The 27,767-nt window shown below is 41.0% G+C and overlaps 1 protein-coding gene across 3 annotated transcripts in view; it reads left to right on the top strand.

The window, feature by feature from the left end:
- The window catches only part of LHFPL2 (LHFPL tetraspan subfamily member 2), a 122,053-nt gene that overhangs the window by 82,752 nt on the left and 11,534 nt on the right, over positions 1 to 27,767 (top strand). For 2 of the 3 annotated variants that reach the window (XM_048932548.1, XM_048932549.1), the window contains one exon: positions 26,841 to 27,625. In XM_048932548.1, the coding sequence (XP_048788505.1) occupies positions 27,196 to 27,625 (430 nt within the window). In that variant the 5' untranslated portion in view covers positions 26,841 to 27,195. Of the gene's footprint in view, positions 1 to 26,627; positions 26,673 to 26,840; positions 27,626 to 27,767 lie in introns of those variants that run through there. The other variant, XM_048932550.1, reaches the window with a different exon arrangement.

Raw genomic sequence — 27,767 nt, forward strand, 5'->3', positions numbered from 1 at the left:
TTTTTCGGAATGTGGATGTTGGAGGCATTAAAATTCAACTTTGAGGAAACTCCATAACAAGCATTCTTTTGGAGATTTTTTTTATTGTGGGTTTTGTGTTGTTTTTTTTTTTAAGAAGCCCAGTGTTATCTTTAATCTCATAAAACAAATTCACTGCTACAGACACAAAAACCAGTCACATACATGATTATTGTGTAAGCTGGGAGGATAAAAAAATAGGCTTATCAGCCAACCGTTACATGAAATGGTGTTGATGTTACGAAAAACAAATCAAGGAAAAGCTGTTGAAAAGAGAAGCTCCTTCTCCTGTTACTGCCTGAGCACTTTGTTAGGGAGTATGAGATAAATGACTGAGAGAATACCCCAAATATACTGGATAGAACTTCACTTTCACATAGATTCTTACTCTCTTTGGGCATGCTAACCCATTAACACAAGACATTCTGCATCAAATTTAATTCCTTTACCTCATAGTGCTTCCTTTATTGTCACACAGGATCACCTCTTGCCAATTAACTCAGCTATGCACAAGTCTCTTTAGTTTCCATTTTCTTGCTGTATTTTGTTTTTGCGAATTTGTTTCTCAGCCTGTATTGCACTATGAAAGACCCTGAAGGACTGACTTCTGTCTTTCATTTGGATGACTGAAAAAGGATTGGTTTTAGAGGACTTCTTCACATGTGGCTTTTACTATGAGAATGAAAAAGAAGTTGTACTTTTTTCCCATTTCAGCATTCTTTTTTTTTTCTTCTTCTTTTTTTTTTTTTCCAATCTCCACTGCTAAAGTAGTGGTAAAAGCTTTTACTAAATCTGCCTGCCAGAATAACTTCTGATGAGACACAAGAGATGAAAGCTAACTCAGCAGCGTATTTCACATAAACAAGCATTCTGAGTTGAGGCTAGAAGGCAGCATCTCTGGCACAGAGGCAATTTGTGACATTTTGAAAGGCCACGGAAACTGGGACAATACAAAACACCAGTGGCTGGAAATATTCATGCTCTAGCTTGAAATTGTAATTGTTTGGATGTTTTTGTTATTTATATAGGCCGGGTTAGCCACAAAAACTGCAGCCTTACTTTTAGATGCATTTTGAGTTAATTTGGTCCTCTTCTGTACTGTCTGTAAATCCAGCTTCCTGAAAAGAAGTGCTTAGTTTTGGACTGTTTGGACTCTTCTAGGAACAGAAGGGACTTTTTTAATCTCAGTGGCATGCTGAAACAAAAGGATCAAATCTGAATCCAGCTCAGATAGTCTCTTGCAGGAAGTGTTTTGGGAAGTGGGTTGTACAGGTTAAATCCTGCCTTTCATGGAATAAGTAGCAAACTCTTACATGTCTTCCAAGTCAGTATTCAGAATTGTTTTTGCTTTGGGCTGAAACTTGTTTTGCCAGTGTAGAGCGCATTTGCATTTCCATGAAGACTAGAATACAGTTGGTTGTTTGGAGGTGCCAGGCAGTCTTGTAGAAAAAATGTTGGCTCTGGACTAAGGAGTGTTTTGCTATATTTCTTTATCCTTCACTTTCTGACCTCCAATTACTTTCTTGGAATACCCCGTTGAGTGGTTTTTTCGTAGTATTTCCAATTTTGAACCATCTGCTGTGTCAGAGTTAGAATACAATAGGGCTCCATAAGTATCCAAAAAATATTTTTATATTAGCAAAATCTTGTCGTGACAAAAATGCATGTGTTAAAAAATAATTAGTGTTGAAAATAAAAGGCAGATAAGTTGAATAGGTTATTGAATATTGAATTGAATATTACATGAACTGGAACCATGTGACAAACACAACAAAGAGGCAATTAAATATACATTTAAGATTCTTAGGTTGAAATAATTTTGCTTTGCCTTTACCTGCCTTTGCAACACTTGCAGTGGACTTCATTTATTTCTCAGCTCATATTAAACTATGTTTTTATGTTGAAAATAATTGGGAAGCAGACTTCAGGTAATTAACCAATAGATTATTGGGCAGTAGTTTTTTATTGTGTTTCACATCTAAGTCTATAAACAAACTTAGATGATCTTCAATTTAATCAAGCATAATCCTTCCCCTAGTACCCACAGGAACAGCTAGTGATGCAAACGTGTGGGAATTCTAGTTATATATACAGTGTTACCTAAATTCTTTCATCTTTCTTGGAGAAAGACTTTCTGGTCTGTTACCTGAAAATTGAAAGACTTCATTTAGTGTCAACTCTTCCTAAAGGGAAAAAGGAAATTTTTTTAAAGTACATATTTTAAATTATGTATATAATAACAAGTAATCAGCACTTAATGTTCTAGAAAAAGATGTACATTTCTCAACAAGTACCTTTTACCTTCAAAGAGCCCAGAAGAGCTTCCAAATGGAGGCCTCCTCTCATTAATCTCCTGTTGGGATTTAGTATATGTTGTTCAGATTTCAAAAGTACTCTGTCCCCAGAAAGGACCCTACAAGAAAATCTGTGTCTCAGAGATAAGAACAACAGGCTAAAATAAAGTGGGTTGCTGAAACTGAATGACTAAGCCAACTGGAAGCTCATTCTTTGAAAACTTGCTTGGACACTCTTGTACATATTTCTGAGTTTACTTTTTTTCTCAAATGTGCTCATGCAGCTACAGTTTCTAACTGGTAATCTCCCTTGAGGAAATGAGCTTTAAGTCAGGACTTGGAGGATAGTCATAGTAGATGAGGTCAGGAAGAGAGTTTGGGCCAAAGAGGCCCTGAATGCAGCATGAGAAGAGGAATGTGATGCAAGACTCTTTCTGTCTTGCTGCAGACCGCTCGATGTGTAATACATTTTTTTGTTTTTTTTCCCTCCTCCCTACTCAGTACAGGATTCTGATCTACCAGCTGCTGTGGTGAATGGTGCTAGTCTGTAGCTGGAGAATGCTGTGTCAATCCCTTCCTCATTCCAGGAGGCTTCATGCAACAGATCCGATGCAGAGACAGCTCTGGTCAAGAGGATCCTGAAGTGGGGAGAGGCCTCAGCAGGATCTGTACCTCTTGAAGTAAGGACTGAATTGCAGGGAACAACTAGGAAAAGACTGTTGTACATATCGGTCTGTTTGCTCCAAGATAGATAGTAGCTTCATCTCTATAATTAGCTTTCTTGCAATAAGCCCTGGTGCAAGGGAATTGCTTCTCACCAGATGTCTCTGGAATACAAGGGAGGTCTCGCCTAGAATGGGAGTTCTGACAGTTATCTGGGGTCTGGTGAGACCCTCAGGCTCCTGATGTGCCAACATGAGGTTCACAGGATCTTGTGGCACCTGCATGCCAGCTTCATGTTGGTGCCAAATGAAGGCTGGACTGCTTCATCCAGAACCAGAGGCACTGCTGCTGACTACTGTTACTTGCAAACACACCTGTTACAGCTGAGCACTGGTTTGCTGACCTGTTTATGGCTTGCATTTAATCGTATGATTTGTCAAGCATTTTCTGAGTTTGTGGTTGGGCTGGGCTTGATAGGCTGTTGTTTGGGAGGAAAAAAATGGTTGAAAAGGAGTTCAGAACTTCATAGTGTCAATTACATGGGTATAGTGGGAAGAACTTTTTTTTTTTAATGAAAACAAATTTATTTTTCCAGTTTTAATCTCTAAGTGGGCAGGATGCCAGTGTAACAACTACAGAAATGTATGGGAGACTAAATAAAATGATACTGGTTTTTAACCAGCGGAGAGATGAGATTAGCTCTCTGTGGGGAGAATACTGCATGCCAGCTAGCCTGTGAGTCACTTTGGCACTGCTCAAGTGCAGTAATTCTAGTGGGTCATAGTAGAGTTGTGACAGCGAACGTGGAAATATCAGTAGTTTTGTCAGATTTTCAGGAATAAGCTTCTGTTTTCAGGGGCCACAAGCTGTAGGGAGAGGAGGACTTTCAGCAATTTTTCTTAAATGTTGCTTGTCTGTGAAAAGAGATAATAGCTTGGCTTTAGGTAAGCCAAATTACTCCATTACTCTTGCTTCTGAAGCTTTGATATGCCACTCTGTAATTTTGGTAATAAATATCCTGCAACTTGTGACGCTGAAGGCCATTATCTGAAGAGAATGGGGAGGTCTTGCTCTTCTCCCTATTCATTCCATGTTGGGTGGTCCTGCTCCTTCCTGCCTCCAGCTGTGGGCGTTCCCATCTCTGCTAGAAGCTATGTGACTCACTTGGAGGATGCCTGTGCAGCTCCTTCCTGGGTTTTCTTTCCTTCTCTTCCTTCTGGGTTACTTTTTGGTGGGTTCAGTTGCCTCATGGAAGGATCTAGCAGTGGCCAGAGTGGTTAGGGAAAGTAGGAGGGTAGTATGGATGGGAAATGGGGAGAAAAAGGTCAATTTTAGCCCTTCAAGCTAGACAGTCTTGCTAAGGTGTCCAGTTTCATTCTAAACAGTACATGTGGACATTGTTAAGTAGTGCTGCAGCTGCAAAACTGAAGAAGTTCAAGAATGTTGTTGTACAGAGTTTCAAAACTCTGTAAGTAAGTGTAAGATTTGAGATTACTCGTGCAAAATAAATTCTCCCTGCTTTAAAGTGTTTTTCCACCTCTTATCATTTATACAACTAGATGCTCTCCCTGGGTTAGCTGGATTGGTACGTCCCTGGGACAGTCCCTCTCTGTTTCTTAGTAATGGAGTCCAGTCCCTCATCATCTTCCAGCTCACTTCATTCCTTCAGCCCACCCAGTCTCCAGCCATGCTGTGGTGTCTGTTATTGTTTTAGTTGGGGTTGTTGCTGGGTTGTTTTTGTGTTTAAAAAATAAAGCTTTTTGACTGTTTCCTTCCAAATCATCCCCCAGTTGCTGGCAAGAGAGAGAACGCTCCCTGTCTTCAGCTCCCATGCCAGCTCTGGTCTGCTGTGGTGCGCAGCTGATGGAAACCACATGTTTTCCTCTGGGGATGGTGACTCTGCATTCTGGACGGGACTTAGGCTTGAGGGAATGGTGAACAAAGTGGTGATGCAGTCTGTAGAGGTCTGAAGTTACTAAACTAACTTTGGTGAGTCTCACAGCTTCCAAATCAGGATGCATGTGAACATGCAGTGTCACATGCCAGCTGGTGTAATAAGAAGATTTTATCCTCTATTACAAATCTTACTTCTCTATCAAGCTAACAGGCATTTGAAATTTGACAGGAATATATTTTCTTCTTGAAGAAAATGTCACCAGAAGCTTCTGATGCTGAAAAATGTAGCTTCATTTTCTGAAACATCCAAACTGTGTGGCTGAAGCTTGTGCAAGAAGATCCAGCCTCAGGCAGGCATCTGGCATGGAAAGTTTCAGCCCAAACTGCCATTTTGGCAAAATTGTCTGAAGTGGAAATGTCTTTTAAGAGGGGAAAGCATTGAACAATGTCTGTAGTAAGACAGAACTTACATCTTGATGGATAAAGGGAATCTCTGCTGGAGTTTTAGAATTAACTGCAACAACTTTCTTTCATCCCATATCCAAACTGAAACTTTTCTACAACCAAATATGTCAGTTAAACTTTTTTTCTGAGAGTTAAGTGGTTGTTATTTGCAGCTATTACTGAGTGAAACACAGAGAAGCTCTGTGCTTGCTTGACTATAAATTTAGGAAGAATATCATTGAGCTGTGATAGCATACTAAGCAGATGCTGCTAATGCCATCAGGAAGCAAAGCAGCAGACTGTGTTTTGGGATTCAACTTTATAATTAATTGTGGACTGCACTGAGCATGTGCATCACCTGGGTTTGGAAGTAACTGCAAATCCCCATGAGTGCCTTGCGTCTGCATCCCAGAGGAGGTGTTCAAGAAACACAGCAACTGCCTTGCACATCCTGTTTTGATTTGGCTGATTTATTGTCCTGTAGTTTATAGGCTGGCTGTGTGAAGGGCATGAATCTTGAGTGTGACTGATTGCAATGTGAAAGAAAGCTCTTTTCAAAGCTCACTGAAATTCTTACTGCAGTTCCATACAGCAATGGGAGCTTACCACAGCTATAGCTGCTTTTGTGGCTGTTCCTGAAACTTGAAACTGGCAGAAAGGTAGAGGAAAACCTGTATTCATATTTTTGAATGGGATCTTTCAGTTAGACCCACACAGGACTTTTTTTCTTCTGTTTTATTACAGCTCATTCAGCAGTGCTGTTGTTTCAAGTATGCTAATCAGCTAGTCTCATAATTGAGAACAAAACTGTTTGTTGGATAAAGTATTCCTCTGCCAAGGGTTTATGTACTATTTCTGGGACAGTGGTTCTATTACACATTTTAATTAATACTGTGTTATGGACCTATTCTTTCACATGAGATGTTCCTGAGATCTTCCCCCATACTTCACTTTTAAAAAGTCTCTGGACATTCTTTTTGCAGTCCTCTGGCCTCTCTTTTCTTGCTTACATCTTTTGCTGACATGTAAAGCGATAAACTTTTATGTAAAGTAATAAGGTGATAAGCATTGGATGTGAGTGGAATCTCATTGCCTTCTGTGTCATGGTGTGAGTACTGATACATCCTTGAATGAGAAGTTTTAAGTTTCCTTTATTTTTTTTTTCCCCTCCATATCTTGTCACTCTTCTGACTCCTACTCAATTATGACTCACTTTATACTTGGATTCTCTTCTGTAATATTACAAGATATTCTTCCATCTATATTTATAGATTTGATTTATCTCTCTTGTAGCTTATCCTTATTGAATGTTTTCTTTTTGATTTCATACTGTTTTATGTTGTACTTTCAAGAAATAACTGAATAACATTCTGTTACCACTATGTCCAGACTCCTGGATGCTTCAAGTACTTCTGAGAAGAAAAAACAGAACCATTCATCACTTCATTTTGATTGCAAAAGCAGAACAGGACAGTTTTCTAGTTAGAGGGCATTCTGGTCTCTTCCTCTTTTTTCTCTTCAACCAGAAGCACTCCGTGTCTGTCTGTCCGTCTGCAGTTTTCTGACATTTGAGCAAATACAGACATTCTCCAGATACAGAGAAAGACTGTCTCCTTCTCTTGTATCATTTCTGCCTGAGGAAACAACAAAGCTGTCCAAAATTCATCAATATAGTGTTACTTCACTTTTCTTTTTTCTCATTTAATTTTATTACGTCAGTTAATTTGTAGTTCATTATATGTAGCAAGTTCTTTGCTTTTATCATATATAATCCTATGGGCACGTCCAGTTACTGACTTCTATGAGGACACTCTTGAATTTCTCTACTTAAGATGACATTGCCATGTTGTAAGAGATCGTAAGGGTTACCTTTTATTTAATAAGTTTTAGCTTAATGTGTTTTTCCATTGTCTTTTCTGCTGTGTCTCTTTCTTACTGAAATTAGGTCTCCAGTAGCTGCTAGTGAACTTCATAGAAACAACCAAGTAAGTTTTCCTGAAAGGACTTACTGGGAACTCAGCTGACAACATGTCAACAAAGCACAAGGATTTTTCAACATAGGTAGGCTGCTAGTGTTACAGCATATACAGGCAGCGTCGCTGCGTTGTAAGTACCTGCTTTTCCGCTTCACAATAAAAATAAGCATCCCTCTTTTTTGGAGAGGGCTGACGCTCAACTTTTTGTCATGTTCAAAACATTAAGGCCAGGATGTGACGGAACAAAGTGAAACACTCACCCTCAACTAAGTTTCTCCATTACCTGTTTTCTTTGAAAAGCTGTTTCCCAATGATTTCATGATACGTGTTTATTCTTCTGAACTTTAAAAGGTCACTCATCATTTCAAGGGCTCTCTCAGATGATTACTAATCAGCCCAGCTTCCTGAATACCAGACTATCTAAGTGAAAACACAGTAACTGAGTCAGTTTGTTGTTTTGTTTCTAAGATTACATTTGTAGATTCATGTTAATGCTCCAAAACAGCTTGTATTCCTTTGCTCAAATGGCTAGGAAAGCTTAGTGGAAACGATGACCTCATAAACTGTAGGAGATGGAGCTGGAATTTTCAAATGATACTGAGCATTTCTAAGCATATCCTGTGAAATTTTTCTGCTCAGAAAACAAAACCTATGTAAATAGATTTCTAGTTTGAAAAGCATTGCAGTAATTGAGGAGTCTGATATGTCTGCAGCCTTGGTGTTGCATATTATTTTATTCTGGGAAATTAATTCTGTCTCACTAACCAAAGAGATTTGTATCTTAATATTGCAGAGTGTATGTGAAAATATTTAACCAGCTGAAAGATCAGTGTCACAGCCTCTGTACAGTTTTATTTTAACTGGGTGCTACATAGTGTTACTTACTACAAGTTACTGCAGAATGTTTGTAGGAAATCTTCTCAAAATCAAAGAGAACACTTGCTGCCACCACTTCACCCCAGCAAGCATTGCCTGAGTTTTGCTGTTGGAGTCAAATGGAGTTCAGTGTCCTGCTTTCATGGCTAGGGATAAAAAGTGGGCGGAGGTGTTCTCTATTTTCTCTCTGTCTTCTTTTTGCAGTGCATTTGTTTGATAGCATACATAACTTTTATCAGAACTGGAATAAAGCCTCCTTGAGATATTGTGTCAAATTCAAAGCATGGCTTTGAATTAAATTAAATGTACATGTGATATTATTGTCAAACTTAAGCATGTGCTCTTTGTTAATAGTTTATTTTCCCGAGGTAGGTGTAAATAGTTCTTTTTAAATGTCCTTTTAAGGAAGGCACAGTAGTTGAAGTGTTACAGTATCCCTGTTTATGCAGTACGTACGCAAATACAATAATTATGTTTACCAATGGAGTGAGGAAAAAAAGGCAAATAGAAATTTTCTTGGTTAATTATTTCCATGCCTCATTTGTTGTATAAATACATCACTTGTTCATGAGTAATTAACTACCACTTAAGTACAGTACCAGCAAAAGTTCAAAGTAGTGCCTGACTTTTTTTCTCTTCTGTCTCAGAAAGCAGAAGAGAAAATGAACAAGTCATCCTTATTGATGCATCATTGTGCTGATAAGCAATTATTTTTGAAGTATTTCAAAACCAAGTTTCTTACAAATCCTGCCTTCTAAGCAATAGTCATACTTGCTCATAAGGGCATGACTGCAATGTGATTTAAAACTTCTAGGAGTCATAGCAACAGAACTGAACTCTTGAATGCTGTTCTCTTCTGTAAATAACAGTTTCATTTGTAGCTCCCCCTTAGGAAGCTGAATTGTCTGGGCTCTAGTAAGGGTTTGTAGCCAGTATCAGTTTTAAGTGAAGTTGTCTTTAGCAGCATTCTTCCCTGCGTATTTTAGTGATATTTTCAGAAGACAAAAGTACTTAAGATGCATGAAGCGGTAACTGTGCCTGGTTGTCACAAGACTCTTCTTGATCTTTTACTCCAATTAAAAAAATAAATAAATAAAGTCAATAGCTTAAGCTTTGAATTTTAGCCTGTCATTATAAATTAGCACACCATAGAAAGATCAAGCTCATTTCCATAAACTCAAGGTCTTTATAAATTGAAGATAATTGCTTAGCGGAGTTCTTAGATGCCTTATTCCTTGCTGCTAGTTGAGGCTGGGGTAATTTTTTTGTTTTGTTTGTTTCATCAGTGCATTCAGCCATGTTGAAAAGTCTTGGCTATGGTTGATAAATTCTAGTTGCCTGTATTAAACCACTTCTTACAAATTCTCCAAGAATTTTCAAAGTTTGACCCGTCACTGACTATTCCTTTGCATGCGTTTCAGTTATCTACTGTTTTTCTACAGAGTCCTGTGAGATGCCTATCCCATTTCCTGTCATTATTTAATACCTTCACCTTAAAACCACAGGTTCTTTTCTACTTTGTAGTGTAAGTGGTAAGAAGCATCCTGAGCTCAGAGGTGCTTGGAGCAAGGACACCTGCCATGAGGTCAGGCAGAGCTTATTGTCCTCCAGTGCTACCGGGAGGTGTCAGTGCTGTTCAGCTGCCCTGCTGGGCTGTCCTTGGAGAACAACACAGGCTTTTCGAGCTGGCCTTCAGCAGCAAGGCTATTAGCCTGTATCAGTCTCATAGGCAACTGCATGTCCATCATTTCAGTCTTTCCTATTTTACCACACTTATTTTCTGTGATTACAGTAATGCCGGTATGGCCTGCTCTTAGATATACAGTTTTCCTCTGTGGTATATTGCATTCTCACAGCGGGCTTTGTTCCACTGTGCTCTACCTCTCACCGGTTCCTTTTGCATTATTTTCTTATTTAACCATATTGCATAAAGACTTGGATGTTTTACTGTTACTTTCCTTCCTGACCACACTTACAATCCTCCAGATTTATTTTTAGTATTTCACTTTATCTCTTCCTTGCATTTGCTTGTAGTTTATCTACTTTCTGCTTATTGTTTCTTTTTATAGTTTCCTGTAAAAAATAAAAAATAAAAAAAATCCTTAAACATAAATATTGGTTTGAATATGGTGCAGAGGATTGTGTTACAGGTATAACTGTGACCAGCATGTTAGTTTTACGTTTCAGGCCTAATCTAACATGACTTGTCTGTTTTTGGTTTCTTTTTGCTTTTCCTATTAACAAACTAATTTCCCTAGTACCTTGTTAAATGACAAGACACGACATAAAGAAACCAAAACCCTAGTACACAAAATATTTTCCATATTTAGAAAGAGGAGCTATATGTATTACTGGTCTTGCAGCATATATCATTGCAGCCTCATTGCTTTTAAGCCCTCAAAGATTTAGTGCCTCTGGAATACCAAATTGAATCGGAGCTGCACACGTGCTGGAAGTGCTATCTGGCTCCAGCATATGGCAAATGAGAACAGCTTTGCTGAGAAATTCCTGTGGTTTCTTATTTTAACCAGCAGTTGGGAGACGAGTTGGGTGCATCTTAGATAAGCACACTTCTCAAACTCTTGAAAATGCTTTTCAGTTATTCTGATCATTGTAAGTTAAAACCTGCTCCTGAAGTAAATATTGAAGATAAGTTCCTTCTGCTTTTTATTTATCATTACTGGTATAGAATTCCCTTTTTCTTGGGATACACACCTATAGTAAACAGATGCAAGTGTGCTTACAGTCAGGGATACGCAACCTGAACACAGTGGTGCACAATTGCTGCTCATGTCCTGCTGTGCCTCTCAGAAGATGTACAGCAAAAGATAAGCCTGCAAATTTTAACAAAAAGTAATCTCTTTTTCTAGTTGCTTTATACAGAGCTGCTCAGCCTTTTAAAATCTTGCTGCAGAAAGTCTTGGAACTCAAAAGTGAATCTCACACCTACAAGGTCAGATGCAGTACCCACACAGTTCACAAAGGACTTCAGGAGAACATACCTTGCCATAGAGGCTCTAACTGCACACACACTGTGTGTGTTTTCCAGCCAGCCCCTGGGCACATCCACAGGAGAACCAGCTCTGAAAGTCTCTCATCCCTGCTTTCCAGCAAAATCTTCCTTACAGGGGAGCTGTAGAGGAATCTAGATTTTGCAACAGTGATGATATCATCTAAAGTCATGCTATTTTCACAGCTCCAGTTTGGATGAGATCATAATTATCCAAATGATAAATCAGTCTAGTTTAATTTTATGTCCTGTTCTTACTGGGCTGTTACACAGAAAAGATGGGACAGCTTCTACTCTTACTCCTTTGCCACCTTGACAGGTCAGAGAATATCCAAAGAAAAATGATTCCAGAAGCAAGGACCCAAAATGTTCTGCTCAGCTTGCTCATTTATTTACTTTTGACCTGGAAAAGATAATACTACCCCAGTGTGAGAGAAAAGTAGCTGGAAAATATAACTGAAAATTAAGTGCAACCAACTAGGGTATTTCTGGAGTTTATCCTATGCAAAACACTCAGCAAATCTGTCAGCTCTTATTATAGACAATGAATTATGATTTAAAAGAATAAAACAAAAAATAACCCCTTACTTTGGTAAAGATGGCATCATTGAACATGCTTAATACATCTTACTTACAGTTTCAGAATCACAGGAGCCTGCTGTGCAAGAGGTGCCAAGCTTGATGAACTGCATGTGTTGCAGACACTATTCATCCAACAGTGCTTGCATATGGGCGGGATACTTGATGTGCATGCAGCTGCTTTGCTTCCATTTTGATTTACTGAATGCATGGCTGAAAATATAACAGGTCTTTCTTCTTAATGCTTTCAGATGATGAGTTGTTGAAGTCAGCTGCTAGGAAATTTTTGCCTTTTATATAAGCACTTTTACTGGTTAATGCTAAACAAGAACATCAGTGTCTCCTGAACTTTTCTAAGCTTAAGTGAAAAATAAATAAATCTCCTGAAACAACTTTTGTGCAGGAAAAATACAAGATTTTATAGAAGAATATTGTCATTATATATATAGTCATTATATATATTTACCATATATATACACCATATATTACACACATACATATATATATGTTTATATATACATATGTAATGTAAAATGGTAAGTCTGTAAAATAGATTTTTTGCTGTGTTGTGGAGATCTGAAGGTCAGTAATGGATAGTAGTCATTGAAAAGCATTGCAGTGCATAAAGTGATGCTTCATTAAAAGCAAAACAAAGCTCTGCTGGAGAAGGAAACTGGCTGCAGTGTTGATAGTGTTGCCTTTTGGCTCTCTACCTGCATGGTTTTGTCCTCCCCACAATTAGGTAGTCCATGTTTCTTTCCTCTCTGGTGCTTCAGGCCAATCTTGTAACATAATCATTCAGCAGTAAGAGATCATAGGCTAAGCATTTGAAAAAGAAACAAGCAGACAACAACAACAAAAAACTGTATTTACTTAATACATTATATCCCAAATGGTTTTGATTTTTTTATTAGCTTTTTCTGAAGAGTTAATTCTAAGGTCTTGACATAACTAAATAGGCAAGTCTAACAGAAGAGTCTGCATAGTCTGACAGAAATTGAAGGCAATATTAGAGGTAATGACCAACCTGAAGGGCTGTGGTTTTACAGTCCAAATCAAAGCATCAATTTTATAAAGTGCATGTGGAGAATTTGATGAGTTTTCTAAGAGACAAAAGTGCAAACTGGGAAGCTTATTCCAGAGCAGAATTGACTCACGTGTGAGTAAAATATAGAGGATTGTATCCAAATACTGCTACTGTGTGACATTAAAAGACCTTGTGAATTAGTGAAGTAAGGATATGAGTAAACTTCTGATAAACGTTTTAACTAAACATGTCTTGGTGTTTTTATTTTCTCTCCATTTTATAGATGCCTTTACTGATTTATCAAATCTATTTAAATTTGTCCCTGATGAAGTGACTTGGTTTTCTAGGACAAGTACTTATTAGGAAATGGAATATAAAATCTGAGTTGCAACTGTATGTTTTAAAGAAGCAACTGAAGCTAAGAATTGTCATTATCTGTTTACAAAATGCAATACATTCAAATTGTTTTGAAACTGATAGTTGTGACAGTGGCTAGACCTGCCTCTTGTACTCTGTAAGTACTTTGAACTTTTGATTTTGCACAGAATTCTATGTTTATACAGAGCTGGTAACATGGTGATTTAACAGCAATCATATATTTAATGATCATCTTAAAAATCCAATTAAGGGGTTGAAACTTACAGAGCAGACGAATTATCTGAAAGCTGATGAGATGCAGGGATCTAAGAAACAGATGTCTAACCATGTTTTGGGAGATCTTCAGATATGTAGGTTTTATTTTAATTTATTTGCATTTCTCAAAGGGAAGCATGGTCCAGAACTTCATGCCTTTTGGCAGTGATACAATCAGATGCTGTGTTTGTGCTAGTTTGTAGACTGTGCTTGCTTGCTTGCTTTCAAGAGGATTAATCTCTGAAAGCTTTAAAAAGAAAAAAATGTGCAAAAAGGCTGTCAGTCCTGAAGTCCTCTCTCTAGTACGTTGTCAGGCCTTTTCAAATATTTTGCTATTATCTTACAGCCTTATTCTCTCCATTATAAAGTATGCATGTGGGCAGAAGCATCTTCTATAGGTTTATGACCGAGGTTATATTCTACGCTCAAGTACAATTAGAGAAAAGTTCGAGCTAGTTGTAGAGTTAAGTCTGTCTCTTTGCAAATTAATCTGTATTTCCCTGCAGGATGAACAGACTGCTGTGTAATGTTGTATGGGAGTTATTTATTTCTATGGTGAGTATGGTAGGAAGAAAAGCTGCAGTGTAATTATAAAGCTATTTCTCAATGATCAGGTAAATAAAAGTTACTGTTGGAAACGCGATCTTTTCATTTGATATCATTTATCATAGGTCCTAATTAGCAGAAAAGGAGGTGTACCTTCGCATACAGCAAGTCCAGGCAGGAGATTCAAAATGAATCCTCAAATAATTGAGGATTGTATTTGAGAGATGACAAGAAAGGCACAATGCGTGACATTGAGAAGCATGTCAAACCACTGTAGTTTCAGGATTTGCAATATCAACATTCAGGTTCAGTTTCCAGTGGATATATGAATGAGAAGCAAGTCGTCTGGAAAACAAGGATGGGTACAATCCTTTGTCTACAATCCTTTGATGTTTTTTTTTCTATGTATCTGGAAGGCAAGAAGGCATAGTCTTGCCTTATATATGTGCATGTTCATGCACAGCTCCAGTTTTAGTTCTCAGAACATATAATCACAGAATCATAGAATTGCTCAGGTTGGAAAAGACCTTAAAGATCATCAAGTCCAACCACATCCTAACCATACTACCCTAACTCTAACAACCCTCCACTAAATCATGTCCCTGAGCACCACATCCAAATGCTTTTTAAACACATCCAGGGATGGTGACTCAACCACCTCCTTGGGAAGCCTATTCCAGTGCTTAACAACCCTTTCTGTAAAGAAGTTTTTCCTGATATCCAATCTAAACCTCAGCAGCAGAGAGAGATGATGGAGAGATTTTCAGAAAAAGTACAGTTGAAAAGGATACAGATTTTTTAACATCTAGCCCTTTTCAGCTTTAAAAAATTTCTTTTAGTTACTGATTTTCACAGTTATATATATTTTTGAGGATAGAAAAAGGATTAGTATGATTCTCTAGTCTAACTGCTCATCGAGCATGAAGCAAGCTGGAATTGTACATGACTTAACTCCCAGAATATATATCTAATCTTGACTTTATAATTGAATCCGTTTGTTAAATAAATCATTGGATTCTTCTAGTTATTTAAAATGGTTGTCTACAATTTGAATTACTAGTCCAGATTTTTCCAAACTCTTTGCTGTGAGACTTCATTTTAAGCTAAAATGCATATTTCATTCCTTTAATTATTAATTATGATATATGCAATACTAGAAACATCTTTTTTCTTCACTCTCAACTGTGGTTAAATAGTTAGCTATTAACTGCAGTTATAGCTCACCTTTAGTAGGTGTTCGCAGAGGCATCATATCTGTATTTCTCTGATGTTGCCTTTTCCCAGACTAGATAAAAAATTCTTCACACACTTTTTATGTTTACTGTTGCTTATTATTGTATGCAATGTCCAGATACTCAGATGTCTGCACACAAAGGTGTGTATAGCTGCATGCCAGCTCTGATCCATCATGATCCTTTCGGTTCCCTTGCGTCACTACCGACTCTTCTCAGCTCCTGCATAACAAGAATTCAGTGTTTACTCAAGAAGGGCGTTTCTGTCCCATATTCCAGTTTGTATAATTTACTATGCTAAGGTGCTCATTCATATTGATTTTTAGGAGGATGTTTTGTTTTCAATTTGAATGAAGAGAAAATTAAATGAATGCATACATTTTGAAATGTGACAGGTGCATCATAGGTGCACCAGCTCCTGGTTTCATTGGTAAGTAAAGTGATGGTGGTTTTCTGGAGGGAAAAACACAGGTAATTGCTTACAGGAATAAGCAGTGAGTCACACTGAAACAACCCAAGTTTTACTGGGCGGTCCTCAAGCTGTAGGTCTTATCTCAGCAGAGTTGCCCATCCCATGGTGTTTGCCCCAGCAGCAGATTCATAACCATTCCTGACTCTGCTAAGTATCCATAGTAGGGAAAGGAATACAGCACCTTCATCCTTTTGAGAGTTAATGTGAGCTTGTTTGTCCAAAACAGCTTCTCTTCCCTTCACTTTGTTCCTTCCTAAATAGTTTTGTGTCTTTGATCTCTTGTGTTTGCAAGGATTTTCCTGTCATAGTATTGTCTTTTTAGTAAGCAGTTCTCCAGAGCATTCTGAGAAGTGGCATAATAGAGTCATTCTTTCCTTTCCTGTGTGTTTTTCTCACCAGTCTCTTACTAAACAATAACCACTATATTCTATAATAAATATCATAATGAAATATTCATAAATTATCAAGAGCATTTCCAAATCTGTCACAGTGAACTCATGGGATTGAGTTGCTTTTTACAACAAGCACAGATTCCAAGTATTTTTGGGCTGATGCTCTAGCTCATGTACACACTATTAACTAGTTAAACAGTGAAAGCCTGGCTTCCTTTTAAGGTAAAAATTCTTAGCACAAAAATAGCAAGGTTTTGTTTGCTATCAAATATTAGCGATACTTTCCTTCTGACTTGCCATTTTCCTCCCAGACACTCTTTCTCCATCCTCGTCTCAGAGTCCTTCATAAGCTATGCTTAACAGATGCTAGAAGAAGAGATTACACCCCACTGCTTGAGTCTTCATGACAGATGTAATATTTTAAGTGACCAGGAAAGGGTGCTTCAGAAGAGATGCTTACAATATTGAAACTTCAGTGACCTAGTGGGAAAGTAAGAAAGGAAACTCAAGATTCCACTCCCAGTTGGTGAATTCCTGAGCACTTAGACTATCAGTGATTGTAGCCAAGATTGCTCCCTTAGTGATGATTTTTTATGTGATGTGTAATTTTCTCTTGAGATACAACAATAGAAATAATACACATTAGCTTTTCTTTGCCTCATAAGTTTTAATAAATTTTGGAATTACAGAAGATCTTGAGTAAGTTTTCAAAACATAATGTAATGGCTAAAGGTTTAAAGACTTTTGTAAATAAATATGAAGCAATGGAACAAATCTCCTGCAGGAGAATGTGCAGTTTAGGAGAGATGTTGGAAATCCAAGTTAGCTTGATCTCCTCTCAGTGTGGGAGCAATATGCAAAGTTTTGTCTGGATGAGAAAAGAGGGAAATGAGTCCTGTGTTTAAATCTCCCCTGCAGTTGGTCTGAAAACTTGGAAATTCTTGTTCTTTCAGTAATTTTTCAGGGATGTACTGGCCCCATAAAAGTCAGTGGGAGTCCTGCCATGGATTTTAATGAGGTCAGAAAGAGAATGGTGTATTTCAATTGCTTTTTTTTTTTTTTTCTAAGTTGAAATAATTTTCATATTTATTTCTTCTACAGTGATGTACTTAAGATGCAAAATCACTTGCAATTAGATAAGCATTTTCTGTAGCATGATAGAAGGGAACTTGTTTGCAAGATGGGATGTAATAACTTCGCACTGCATCAGGAGAACAATAGTTGCTGTTGGTTTTTTTTTTTTTTTAACCTGTTGACATACATAAAATTTGGACATTTTGGCACAGGAGTATTAAACAATTCAGTTAAAGATGACTTCACATCTACAAGCTGTCTTGGGGAGGAAAACTGAAATAAATAGCATATAATTCAAATGAAATACAAGGAAATAAGAAATTGATAGTGATACTTCAATGAATTTTAACTAATTTGCAAAAGAATTTAATTATGTTTTGCATATTACATCATGCCAACATGACTAAAACATGACATATTGTAAATCTGCATTCCCTGTTAGCAGTGAAACAGAATCATAGAATGGCTTGGATTGGAAGGGACCTCAAGAATCATCAAGTTCCAGCCCCACTGCCACAAGTAGGGCTGCCAAGCACTAAATCAAGTGCTAAATCAGATTGCCCAGGCCCCCAGACAGGCCTTAGACACTTCCAGGGGTGGAGCATCCACAGTGTCTCTGGGCGCCTGTGCCAGTGCCTCACCACTCTCTCAGTGAAAAATGTCTCCCTGACATCTAATCTAAATCTCCCTTCCTTTAGTTTAAAACCATTCCCCCTCGTCCTGTCTCTAGCCTTGTAAAAAGTTGATTTTCTTTGTGTTTATAACTCCCTTAAAATACTGGAATACTGCAGTGAGGACTCCCTACAACCTTCTCACTTTCAGGCTGAACAGGCCCAGTTCCTTCAGCCTATTTTCAAAGGAGAGATCACAGAATCACAGAATCACAGAATCACAGAATTGTAGGGGTTGGAAGGGACCTCCAGAGATCATCGAGTCCAACCCCCCTGCCAAAGCAGGTTCCCTACAGCAGGTCACACAGGTAGGCATCCAGGCAGGTCTTGAACATCTCCAGAGAAGGAGACTCCACCACCTCCCTGGGCAGCCTGTTCCAGTGCTCCGTCACCCTCACTGTAAAGAAGTTCTTGCGCATGTTTGTGCAGAACTTCCTATGCTGCAGTTTCCAGCCGTTTCCCCTTGTCCTGTCTCCACTCACCACTGAAAAGAGTCCGGCCTCGCCATTCTGCCCCCCACACCTCAGATATTTATAGACATGGATCAGGTCCCCTCTCAGTCTCCTTTTCTCAAGGCTGAACAGACCCAGTTCACTCAGCCTTTCCTCATAGGGGAGATGCTCCAGGCCCTTCACCATCTTTGTGGCCCTCCGCTGGACTCTTTCCAAGAGATCCCTGTCTTTTTTGTACTGGGGAGCCCAGAACTGGACGCAGTACTCCAGATGAGGTCTTACCAGGGCAGATTAGAGGGGGAGGATCACCTCCTTTGACCTGCTGGCCACGCTCTTTTTAATGCACCCCAGGATGCCATTGGCCTTTTTGGCCACAAGGGCACACTGCTGGCTCATGGCCAACCTGTCGTCCACCAGGACACCCAGGTCCCTTTCCGCAGAGCTCCCCTCCAGCAGCTCATCCCCCAACCTGTACTGGTGCATGGAATTATTCCTCCCCAGATGCAAGACTCTACACTTGCTTTTGTTAAACCTCATCCGGTTTCTTTCTGCCCAGCTCTCCAGCCTATCCAGGTCTTGCTGAATGGCAACACAGCCTTCAGGCGTGTCAGCCAATCCTCCCAACTTCGTATCATCGGCAAACTTGCTGAGGGTGGCCATTATCCCCTCATCAAGGTCATTGATGAAGATGTTGAACAAGACCGGACCCAGCACAGACCCCTGAGGAACACCACTGGTTACAGGCCTCCAACCGGACTCTGCACCACCAACAACGACCCTCTGCGCTCTGCCAGTCAGCCAGTTCTCAACCCACCTCACTGTCCACTCATCTATCCCACACTTCCTCAGCTTTGTTATAAGGATGTCGTGGGGGACAGTATCAAATGCCTTGCTGAAATCAAGGTAGGCTACATCCACTGCTCTCCCCCTATCCACCCAGCCAGAGACAACATCATAGAAGGCTACCAGGTTGGTCAAGCACGACCTCCCCCTTGTGAACCCGTGCTGACTACTCCTGATAACCTCCTCTTCTTCCAGTTGTCTGGAGATGACATCCAGCACAAGCTGTTCCATCACCTTTCCAGGGACAGAGGTGAGGCTGACTGGCCTATAATTGCCTGGGTCTTCCTTCTTGCCTTTTTTGAAGACCGGGGTGACGTTGGCTATCTTCCAGTCTTCAGGCACCTTCCCCGTGCTCCAGCCCTTGAATCATCTTTGTGGCCCTCATCTGGACCCTCTCTGAAAGCTCCACATCTTTGATGTGTTGGGGGTCCCAGACTTGGACACAGTACTCTGGATTGGGCCTCACAAGAGCAGAGCAAAGGGGGTTAATCACCAGTGGCTCATATTAAGTTTTTCATCAGCCAGGACCCCTAAGTCCTACTCAGCAGGGCTACTCTCAAGGAGTCCTTCTCCCAGATTGCACACATATATGGGATTACCTTGACTGAAGACAAAACCCTGCTCTTTGCTGTGTTGAACCTCATTAGGTTCACAAGGGCCTACCTTTCAAGTTCATCGAGACCCCTCTGGATGTAATCCCTTTCTTCTGCTGTATCAATCACACTACTCAGTGTTATCAGCAAACTTGCTGATTAATCAATCCTATCATTTATGTCAAAGATGTTAAAGAGCACTGGTCCCAAGTACTGGTCTCACTCTGGGAGACACTGCTTGTTACCGGCCTCCCACCTGGCCATAGAGCCATTAATCACAACCCTCTGGTTGCAACCATCCAACCAATTCCTCATTCTCCAAGCAGTCCATCCTTCAAATCCATCTCTCTCCATTTTAGAGAAAAGGATGTGATAGGGCACCATGCCAAAGGCCTTGTAGAAGTAAAGGGAAATTATATCAGTTGTTTTCCCTTCGTCCTCCCATGCTGTTGTGCCATCATAGAAGGCCACCAGATTGGTCAGGCATGACCTTCCCTTGGTGAAGCCATGTTAGCTTGTCCCTTATGTGCCTTAACATGATATCCAGGAGGATCTATTCTGTGATCTTCCCATACACAGAGATGAGGCACACTGGCCTGTAATTTCTCAGGTCCTCCTTCCTCTCTGTCTTGTAAAAGAGAATGATGTTTCTATTTTTCCAGTCCCCAGAGACTTCACCTGATAGTGATGACTTTTCAAATATGATGAAGAGCAACTCAGCAGCCATGTCAGCCAGCTCCTGTACGACCCTGGGATGCATGTCATCCAGCCCTATGGACTTGTACACATTCACTCTCATGAGTTGTTATTGGACTTGCTCCGTCCTCACAGTCAAGGGGAAGTTTGTTCCCCTGTTCCCACGTAGAGAGACAGAGATGTGAGAATCCTGGCTGCCATTAAACATTTAGGCAAAGAACCCTTTGAATACCTCAGTCTTATCCATATCTGTTGTAGCCAGTTTTCCTTTTTCATTCAGCAGAGACAGTATGCTCTCTTTGGCCTGTCTCTTCTGACCCATCTACTGGTAGAATCCCTCCTTGTTTTTAGCAAGTTCAGTTGGACTGTGCCTTGTCTTTCCTTACCCTATCTCTGCAAATCGAGACAGCATCACTGTACTCTTCCCAGGTGACACACCCTTGCTTCCACTGCCTGTACTTGCCCTTCTCTTCCTTCAATTTGACCAGCAAATCCTTGCCAAGCCATACTGGTTTCCCGCCTCCCCTGCCTGCTGTCTTATTCTGAAGGATGGAGAGCTCTTGCACTCTCAGAAAGGCATTCCTGAAAACTAGCCAGCTTTCTTCCACTCCTTTGTCTGTAAGGACTCCTTCCCAGGAGATCTCATCCTACAATTCCTTAAAGTACCTGAAGTTTGCTCTCTTGAAGTTCAGGTCCTGACTCCACTCTTTGTGAGGCCCACATTCTTCAAGATCACAAACTCAACCAGGGCATGGTCTCTGCAGCCCAGGCTGCCTCCAATCTTAGTAACTGTAACAATCTTTTCTGTACTTATGAGCACCAGGTCCAGCAATGCGTCGCCTCTGGTTGGTCCATTCAATACTTGATCCAGAAAGTTATAGTCAGTGGGCTCCAGGAGACTCCTGGATCGCTTACAGCTCACTGTGTTGACTTGCCAGTGGATATCTAGGCAGTTGGAATCCTCCATTGGGATGAGAGCCGTGAGTGTGAAATTTCTTGTAGCTGATGCAGGAGGGCCTCATCAACAAGCTGCTCTTATTCAGGTAGCCTGTAGTAGACCCCGATCACCAGCTGTCCTTTATTATATAGACATATCTGTCTTTGAACAGAATATGTCATATTTTTCAGCAGCCAGTCACAATAATGCACTCATTAATAGCCCTGTGCAGTTTTATAATAATTAAATATTTATAATATGCAAATGTATACTCTCCTTAATTTGCAAGTGACAAGTAATCAAAGCTTTGCTTTCAGTTCTTCAAGCAAAAAGTTCTGTTCCTCGTATTACTTTCGTAGGCAATAATTTGATGAAAATAAGACAGTGGATGGAGAGAGGAGGGAATCCTTTCTTTATTGTATGAAGTATGGCTGACATTGTGCTACCATTTCAGTTTTAAACCACCCGCTCCTATTTTGTTATCCAACACTGAATATTTTAATGACTCTGAAATCTGATCCATTTAAAAAACAAAACAATGACACACTGAAGTATCCAAATGCCTTACCAATTCATGACCCACGTGTTTCCTGTGGTGAGTGTGCGCTGCTTAGCACAAACCAGTGTCAGCAGATCTCCTCATGGCCTACAGAGAGAGCTTACTCCTAACCTTTTAGGACAGCTTGTTTTTCCTTAAGAACTAGTACTCATCCGTGTTCTATTATGAGAGCAGAACATGATGAATGTGCCTCCTTTTACACCTGCAGGTCACATGCGAGTGTGTGGGGACAGCCCTTTGGCACAGTGACTTGATGTACATGGTGGTATCTCTGAGAAACAGCGCTCCTCCAGACAGCTCCTCCTGCAGGAACACACATCCCACGAAGGGGCCTAGCGCCATTGGAGCTGGCTCACATGACAACTGTTCTTTCTCCTGCTTTATTCCTCTTTGTCTTTCCTTATCCTCTCATCCACTAAATCCCAGATTAATGTCTTCTTTGTCTTCAGCCCAGGTGGCAAACCTATTTGCCATGTATCGCTCACCCATAAACGAATAATCTGTAATGCTTACGCTGTGAGCTGTTCCTGCTTGCTGGGCAGAGTGAGCCTTCAGCTGACTGCTGGCTAATGAGAGCACAGAGGAAGGAGCTGCCTAGTGAAGCAGCCTGTACTGACCTGGCTGCTGCACTAGGTCATTTCAGACCGACCCTTGGTGTGTGAGCCTCAGTTGTATTTGTTTTAAATGGTGAGTTTGCAAGCATCAACATAAATAGGAGCTACTTCCACTCTGGTGGTTCAAAGCATTCTCAGTGTTTGTAACTTCTAGTGAACAATGTTTCAGAGAAAGCAGAAGCAAAGCTTCTAGGATTTTCACATTTTTGATTATGAGATGCTCAAGCTTGTGTTTTGTAAACAAGATTTAGAAGCTCCTCTGCATAGCTGTGCTTTGGACTATGGCAAATTGTAGAATAAAATCTGTAATTGTGCCTGGATTTATTTTACAAACTGGGGTCATTTCAGCAGTCTGTGTGGCCTTCCATTCAGCTGTTTGTTTAAGCCAAGCCAAAAGCCACTTATCTAAAGATGATTTATTCTCACTCTTGAGCTGATAGAACCAGGCTGGAAAGGGCGAAAGCTGAGCAGCAGGCTTTGGTATGAGCCCCCTCCAGTCAAACTCTTAAGGAGAGCATAAAGGCCTGACCATAACATAGTTCTGGAAGGTGCTTGCGGGACTCTTGTGCTTTGCTTGTAGGACACTTTTTAAAATAAACAGCAGTGGTATGTGATTGACTCAAATTTGAACTTTGCAGCTGTTTCTTCCTATCTGTGTGGTATGTCAGAGCAAAACTCTCCAGCTCAACATCTCTAAAATCAAAAATTTAAATATTATAATTTGGATCAGCTTCTGACCTTTTGGTCTTGGCAGCATAAGCAAAATGGAGACAAGTGTGATTCTTTATCTAGTTCAGAAAATTATATGTTACTTATTTACTTAGAATATAGCATTGCTGTGTAGTAAAAGACAATGGCTAAAAATTCTTAGCAAGAGATGTGTAAGTGTAACTTGAGGCATAATATCTGGCTGTCAGAATTGTGTCTGAAGAGAAGGAAAATTTTAGTCATGTTTTAAGCTTAGTTTGCTTTGTTAGATTAAGGCAACCAAAATAATAATTCACTTTCACTGTTGCCCTCTCTGGATGCTGTGAGGATCAAATATCTTTTAACTTCGTTAGACTTCATTTAGTGCAGAATTTGACTACAAGGGAACACAATAAGTGACACTGAAGGTGTAGTTTCTCAATATTTTTGTCTTTGGCAGTGAAAAATGTTTGAGGGCCCTATTGCCTTACTTGGGTTTTGTTGCTGCCATAGCATTTTTGGAGGGGCATGGTGGGAACTTGTTGGCTGGAATGACCTAAATCTTAAAATACCTCCTCTCCCCTCCAAAAGAACTTGTAGTGTGTCCGACTGCAGTGCCAGGCTGAGGAGCTGGGCTGGGCTGTGGTGGGGCAGCCAGGGACCTCTTGCAGCACCCACATGGATGATCACAGCAGTAAATATAGGGGCAGATGCAAATGGCCAAGAGATGAACCTGCAGAAAGAAATTTGCCTCGTCAGTTAAGAGTTGGTTTGAGTGAGATAATAGCAAAGGGATTAAAGAACTGTTGTATATTTTGAATTTAGGCTGTCAAGGCAAATATTTTGACAGTCTCTCAGAAGTGGATATTGAGTGGCATGCTGTGAAGAACATAGAGCTCTGTCATGGAAAATGTTCGTCAATGGATGGGAAACTGAGAGGTGGAATAAACAGCTAGTTTTCAGCCTGGAAAGATTGTAGCGTGAGTTTCTGTCCAGCAAAAATGGGAGAAAAGGGGCAAGTGCTGGAGGGCAGCTTCACGAAGTGCAGAGTTCCACAGCGCACAGCGTAGCTGGAAAGGCTCTGATGCACAGTGTACATGTTCTGTTGGAGCTGTGTGAAAATTGGGTAAATTCATTCGGAAATTCAAAGTGATACCTGCTGGAACAAAAACGTTAACTACAGAAGCATGGCTGAACTGTGAATAATCTCCAGTACTTCATCTGCAACCTCCCTCTGCTGAATCTAATGAGTAAGAAATGTTCCTGCCCTTCCTCTGACCCCTGAACCATATTCCTGAGTGTGTTTTTGTCCTCTGAGCTATAACAGGAGATGAAGGGAACAGCACTCGCATTCAGTTTATCACTAGTACAGGAACAAATTTATCTGTGTGCTCGTTCTGCCAGAATAAAGTGGTAGTTACCTGTGAAAAGCTGGGTTGTGAAGGTTTAATTTGAAAGGTAAGTGTGACAGCAGGAGCTGTTATTACTGGTGATGTTTATTAACTTTCACATGCTACGAATATTTCACAATATAGCAAAACTGGGAAGTGTGTGTCCCAGGGAAGACCTGAGATTTGACTCTATTTTCGTATCATTTTTGACCGGGCAGTTCTACTCACGCATTTACTTTTCTGGAGATACTCATATCTTAACATGTTGCCATCACGTATTGTTGCATTTTAAATGGAAAGTACCTCAGTGGTGTGTAGTTTTCCTTATGATTCTAATATGCATTCACCATCTTTTATTAGCGACATGTATTATGGCTTCCAATGTTCATTTGGAATTCCCACCTACCTAAGTAAATATGAACTTTATTCTCTTTGTGTTCAATAAACTGCATTTTATCATGTTACGTAGATACAGAGTGAAGTGTACCAGCTGTGATTTGACTGTAAGGTCCTTTGCACCACAGTTAAAAATACAATTAATTACAAAGATGAGTTGTTTAACTCATCTTTGACTCAGGAGTGGTGCTTACACAAAAAAATCAGATTCTCTTTGGAACTTCTCTTAAAAAATAAAGGTGTTTTCTATTAAATTGTCTTTAATCATGCCACTGACATAAGAAGCATGTATGCTTTTCCAGTTGTTTAAAGTGGAAATAATGAGAGAATTAACTTTTTTTTGGCAGGCTGACACTTTAGTTCTCTGTTATTACAAAGGGTGTATTCGAGTCATTGGTATGTCAGATTGCTTGAAAACTCGATGCTTTCTCCAGCTTTTCCAGAATAAAAAATGGGAAAAGAATGATTGTCACAGTACAGCTAAATGCACAACTAAATGTGGATTGCCATTTGCTAACATCTAGTTTAGTACATTTTCATAATTTACTTAGTAAAGTCATGAAATGAGTTGTTTGAGTGCCAGACATGCACTGTGGGTTTGGGCTGTCATTCTCTGATGTTTTTCTCTAGTTGGCCAGTGGCAGCAGAGAGGCTGAAAGTTGCAGGCTTTGTTCTAAGCACAAAACCAGGCAGGGTATGCAGGAGCATCTGTCAGAAAAACAGGCCAGGCAGCATGGTAACCACGAACTGAGGGAGGTGAAATTCGGTTGTGGGCATGAAAGGCGTGGCTAGGTCCTGCAGGAGCCTGCAGATGGAGGTGGGGAAGAAGAGTAATGCGGGTGAGATCTTGTGGATAGTCCATAAATCCTAATGTAGGAAGGAGAAGAAATTGCCGTATGGAATTCTGAGGTTTTTGAAGTTGTGGTGTTTTGTTGTTTTCTTTTACTTTTGCATTCACTGGGACTGGAATTCAACCGCTAGGCTCAGAAGCTCCTAAAAATTTAAACACCAACTCCATCGCCCCTTGACAAAGCTAAAGGACTTCAAAGGAGGATGGGAATGTCTTTTTTTTTCCCCGGTACCTGCTGACCCCTCTCTGTTCGGCAAAGGGGAGCAGAGGAGGCACTGTTCACTACTGGTCTTTTTTGTGAGTAGAACTCGGGAGCGGTGCACCCCCTTTGCTGAGGGGTAGCATGACTGCATTTCCTGCTCTCCCCCCCTTCCGAAGTGATACATTTTAAGTTTAAGGGCAGAGGCATGTGTGTTGATCCATCTGTTATTGTAAGGAAGGCTTCTGGGTTTGAGTGAGGAGCGTAGTGATCTCTGATCGCCTCTCATTCCAAGGGAAGTATAGCTCTGGGAATGTCCCCCAGCTACCGTCACAGGCGGCAGAAGGGGAGGCCCCTGGGAGCGCCGAGGGCTGCGGGGTGCGGGTCGGTGTCCCGCGGCGGCTGGGCAGCCCCACGGCCCGCTGCCTTCCCCCGGTGCAACCTTCCCTGCCCAGATCCTCGCGACGCGGCCACTCGGCGGCTGTAAAATTGCTTAAAGCGCTCTGCTGGGCCGCCGCCTGCAGCCGTGGCGATTTCAAGCAGGGGAAGATGATGTGGGCGTGCTGGAGGAGTGGGTGGGACCGGGCCGCCACCAACACTTCAGTGGCAGCGCGCTCGACGCACGGCCGTGCGGGACGGGCGGAGCGGATGAGTGAGTGCCGCCTGGCAGCCGGAGCGGTCGCTCCCTCGGGACGAGGCGAGCGGCTTCCAAGCGCGCACGGAAAGCTTTGGCTTGTGGATGTGGATGCGCGCAGGGTTTCAGCTTGCTGAGTTGTGCGAAGGCTTTATCTGCTGCTGATGTCTTTTCTCTCTCCCGTAGGTGCGTGATGTCGAGCAGTGGGCAGTCCCCAAAGCCTTCCCCGCCGACTCGGAGCGTCATGCGCCAGTATGAGCAGTAAGAGAGAAAAGCGCGCCTCGGAGCTCAGCATCCCCTCGAGAAAAAAGGAGGAACTGAGTGGAGAGGACGAATGACTGTACTGCTTGCAAAACTTGCAGCGGTTCACTTTTTCTCCTGAGGAGTTTTGTCTTGGCTGCTGTGAGAGCTGGAAGAGCAAGCAGAGCTGCAGCAGTGATTTCCTCGTGGTCCCCCTTCTCTGCTTTTATTTAACTTTTTTCCCCCTCGTGCCCAGAGTTAAGACTGCCATCTGCACTGTTTGCGAGCAGTGGACACCAATATGTGTCATGTCATTGTAACGTGTCGGTCAATGCTATGGACTCTCCTGAGCATCGTTGTGGCTTTTGCGGAGCTCATCGCTTTCATGAGCGCGGACTGGCTGATTGGCAAAGCCAAACCGGTCAGCACCGAGGACATGGACAACAGAACGGGAGGGCCGCAGGAACCTTACCGCCCGACCCTGGGCATCTACGGGCGCTGCACAAGGATCTCTCACATGCAGCTCTCCAGGCGAGATACGCTTTGTGGCCCTTATGCTGAAAACTTCAGTGAGATTGCCAGTGGGTTCTGGCAGGCGACCGCTATTTTCCTAGCTGTGGGAATCCTGATCCTCTGCGCCGTGGCGTTTGTGTCTGTCTTTACTATGTGTGTGCAGAGTATTATGAAGAAAAGTATTTTTAATGTCTGTGGGCTGCTACAAGGGATTGCAGGTACGTGAGCTCTGAGAGCAACTAAAAATGCTAACTTTTGTGCTGTTCAACTTGCTGTTCACAGCAATTCTGTGGTGTCTACAAGGCGATCACATTAGACAGACCCAGAGTGATTCTATATGCTGGTGTTTATTCAAACTCA

The sequence above is a fragment of the Lagopus muta genome, chromosome Z (genome assembly GCF_023343835.1).
Source record: "Lagopus muta isolate bLagMut1 chromosome Z, bLagMut1 primary, whole genome shotgun sequence".
NCBI classification, from domain to species: Eukaryota; Metazoa; Chordata; class Aves; order Galliformes; family Phasianidae; genus Lagopus; species Lagopus muta.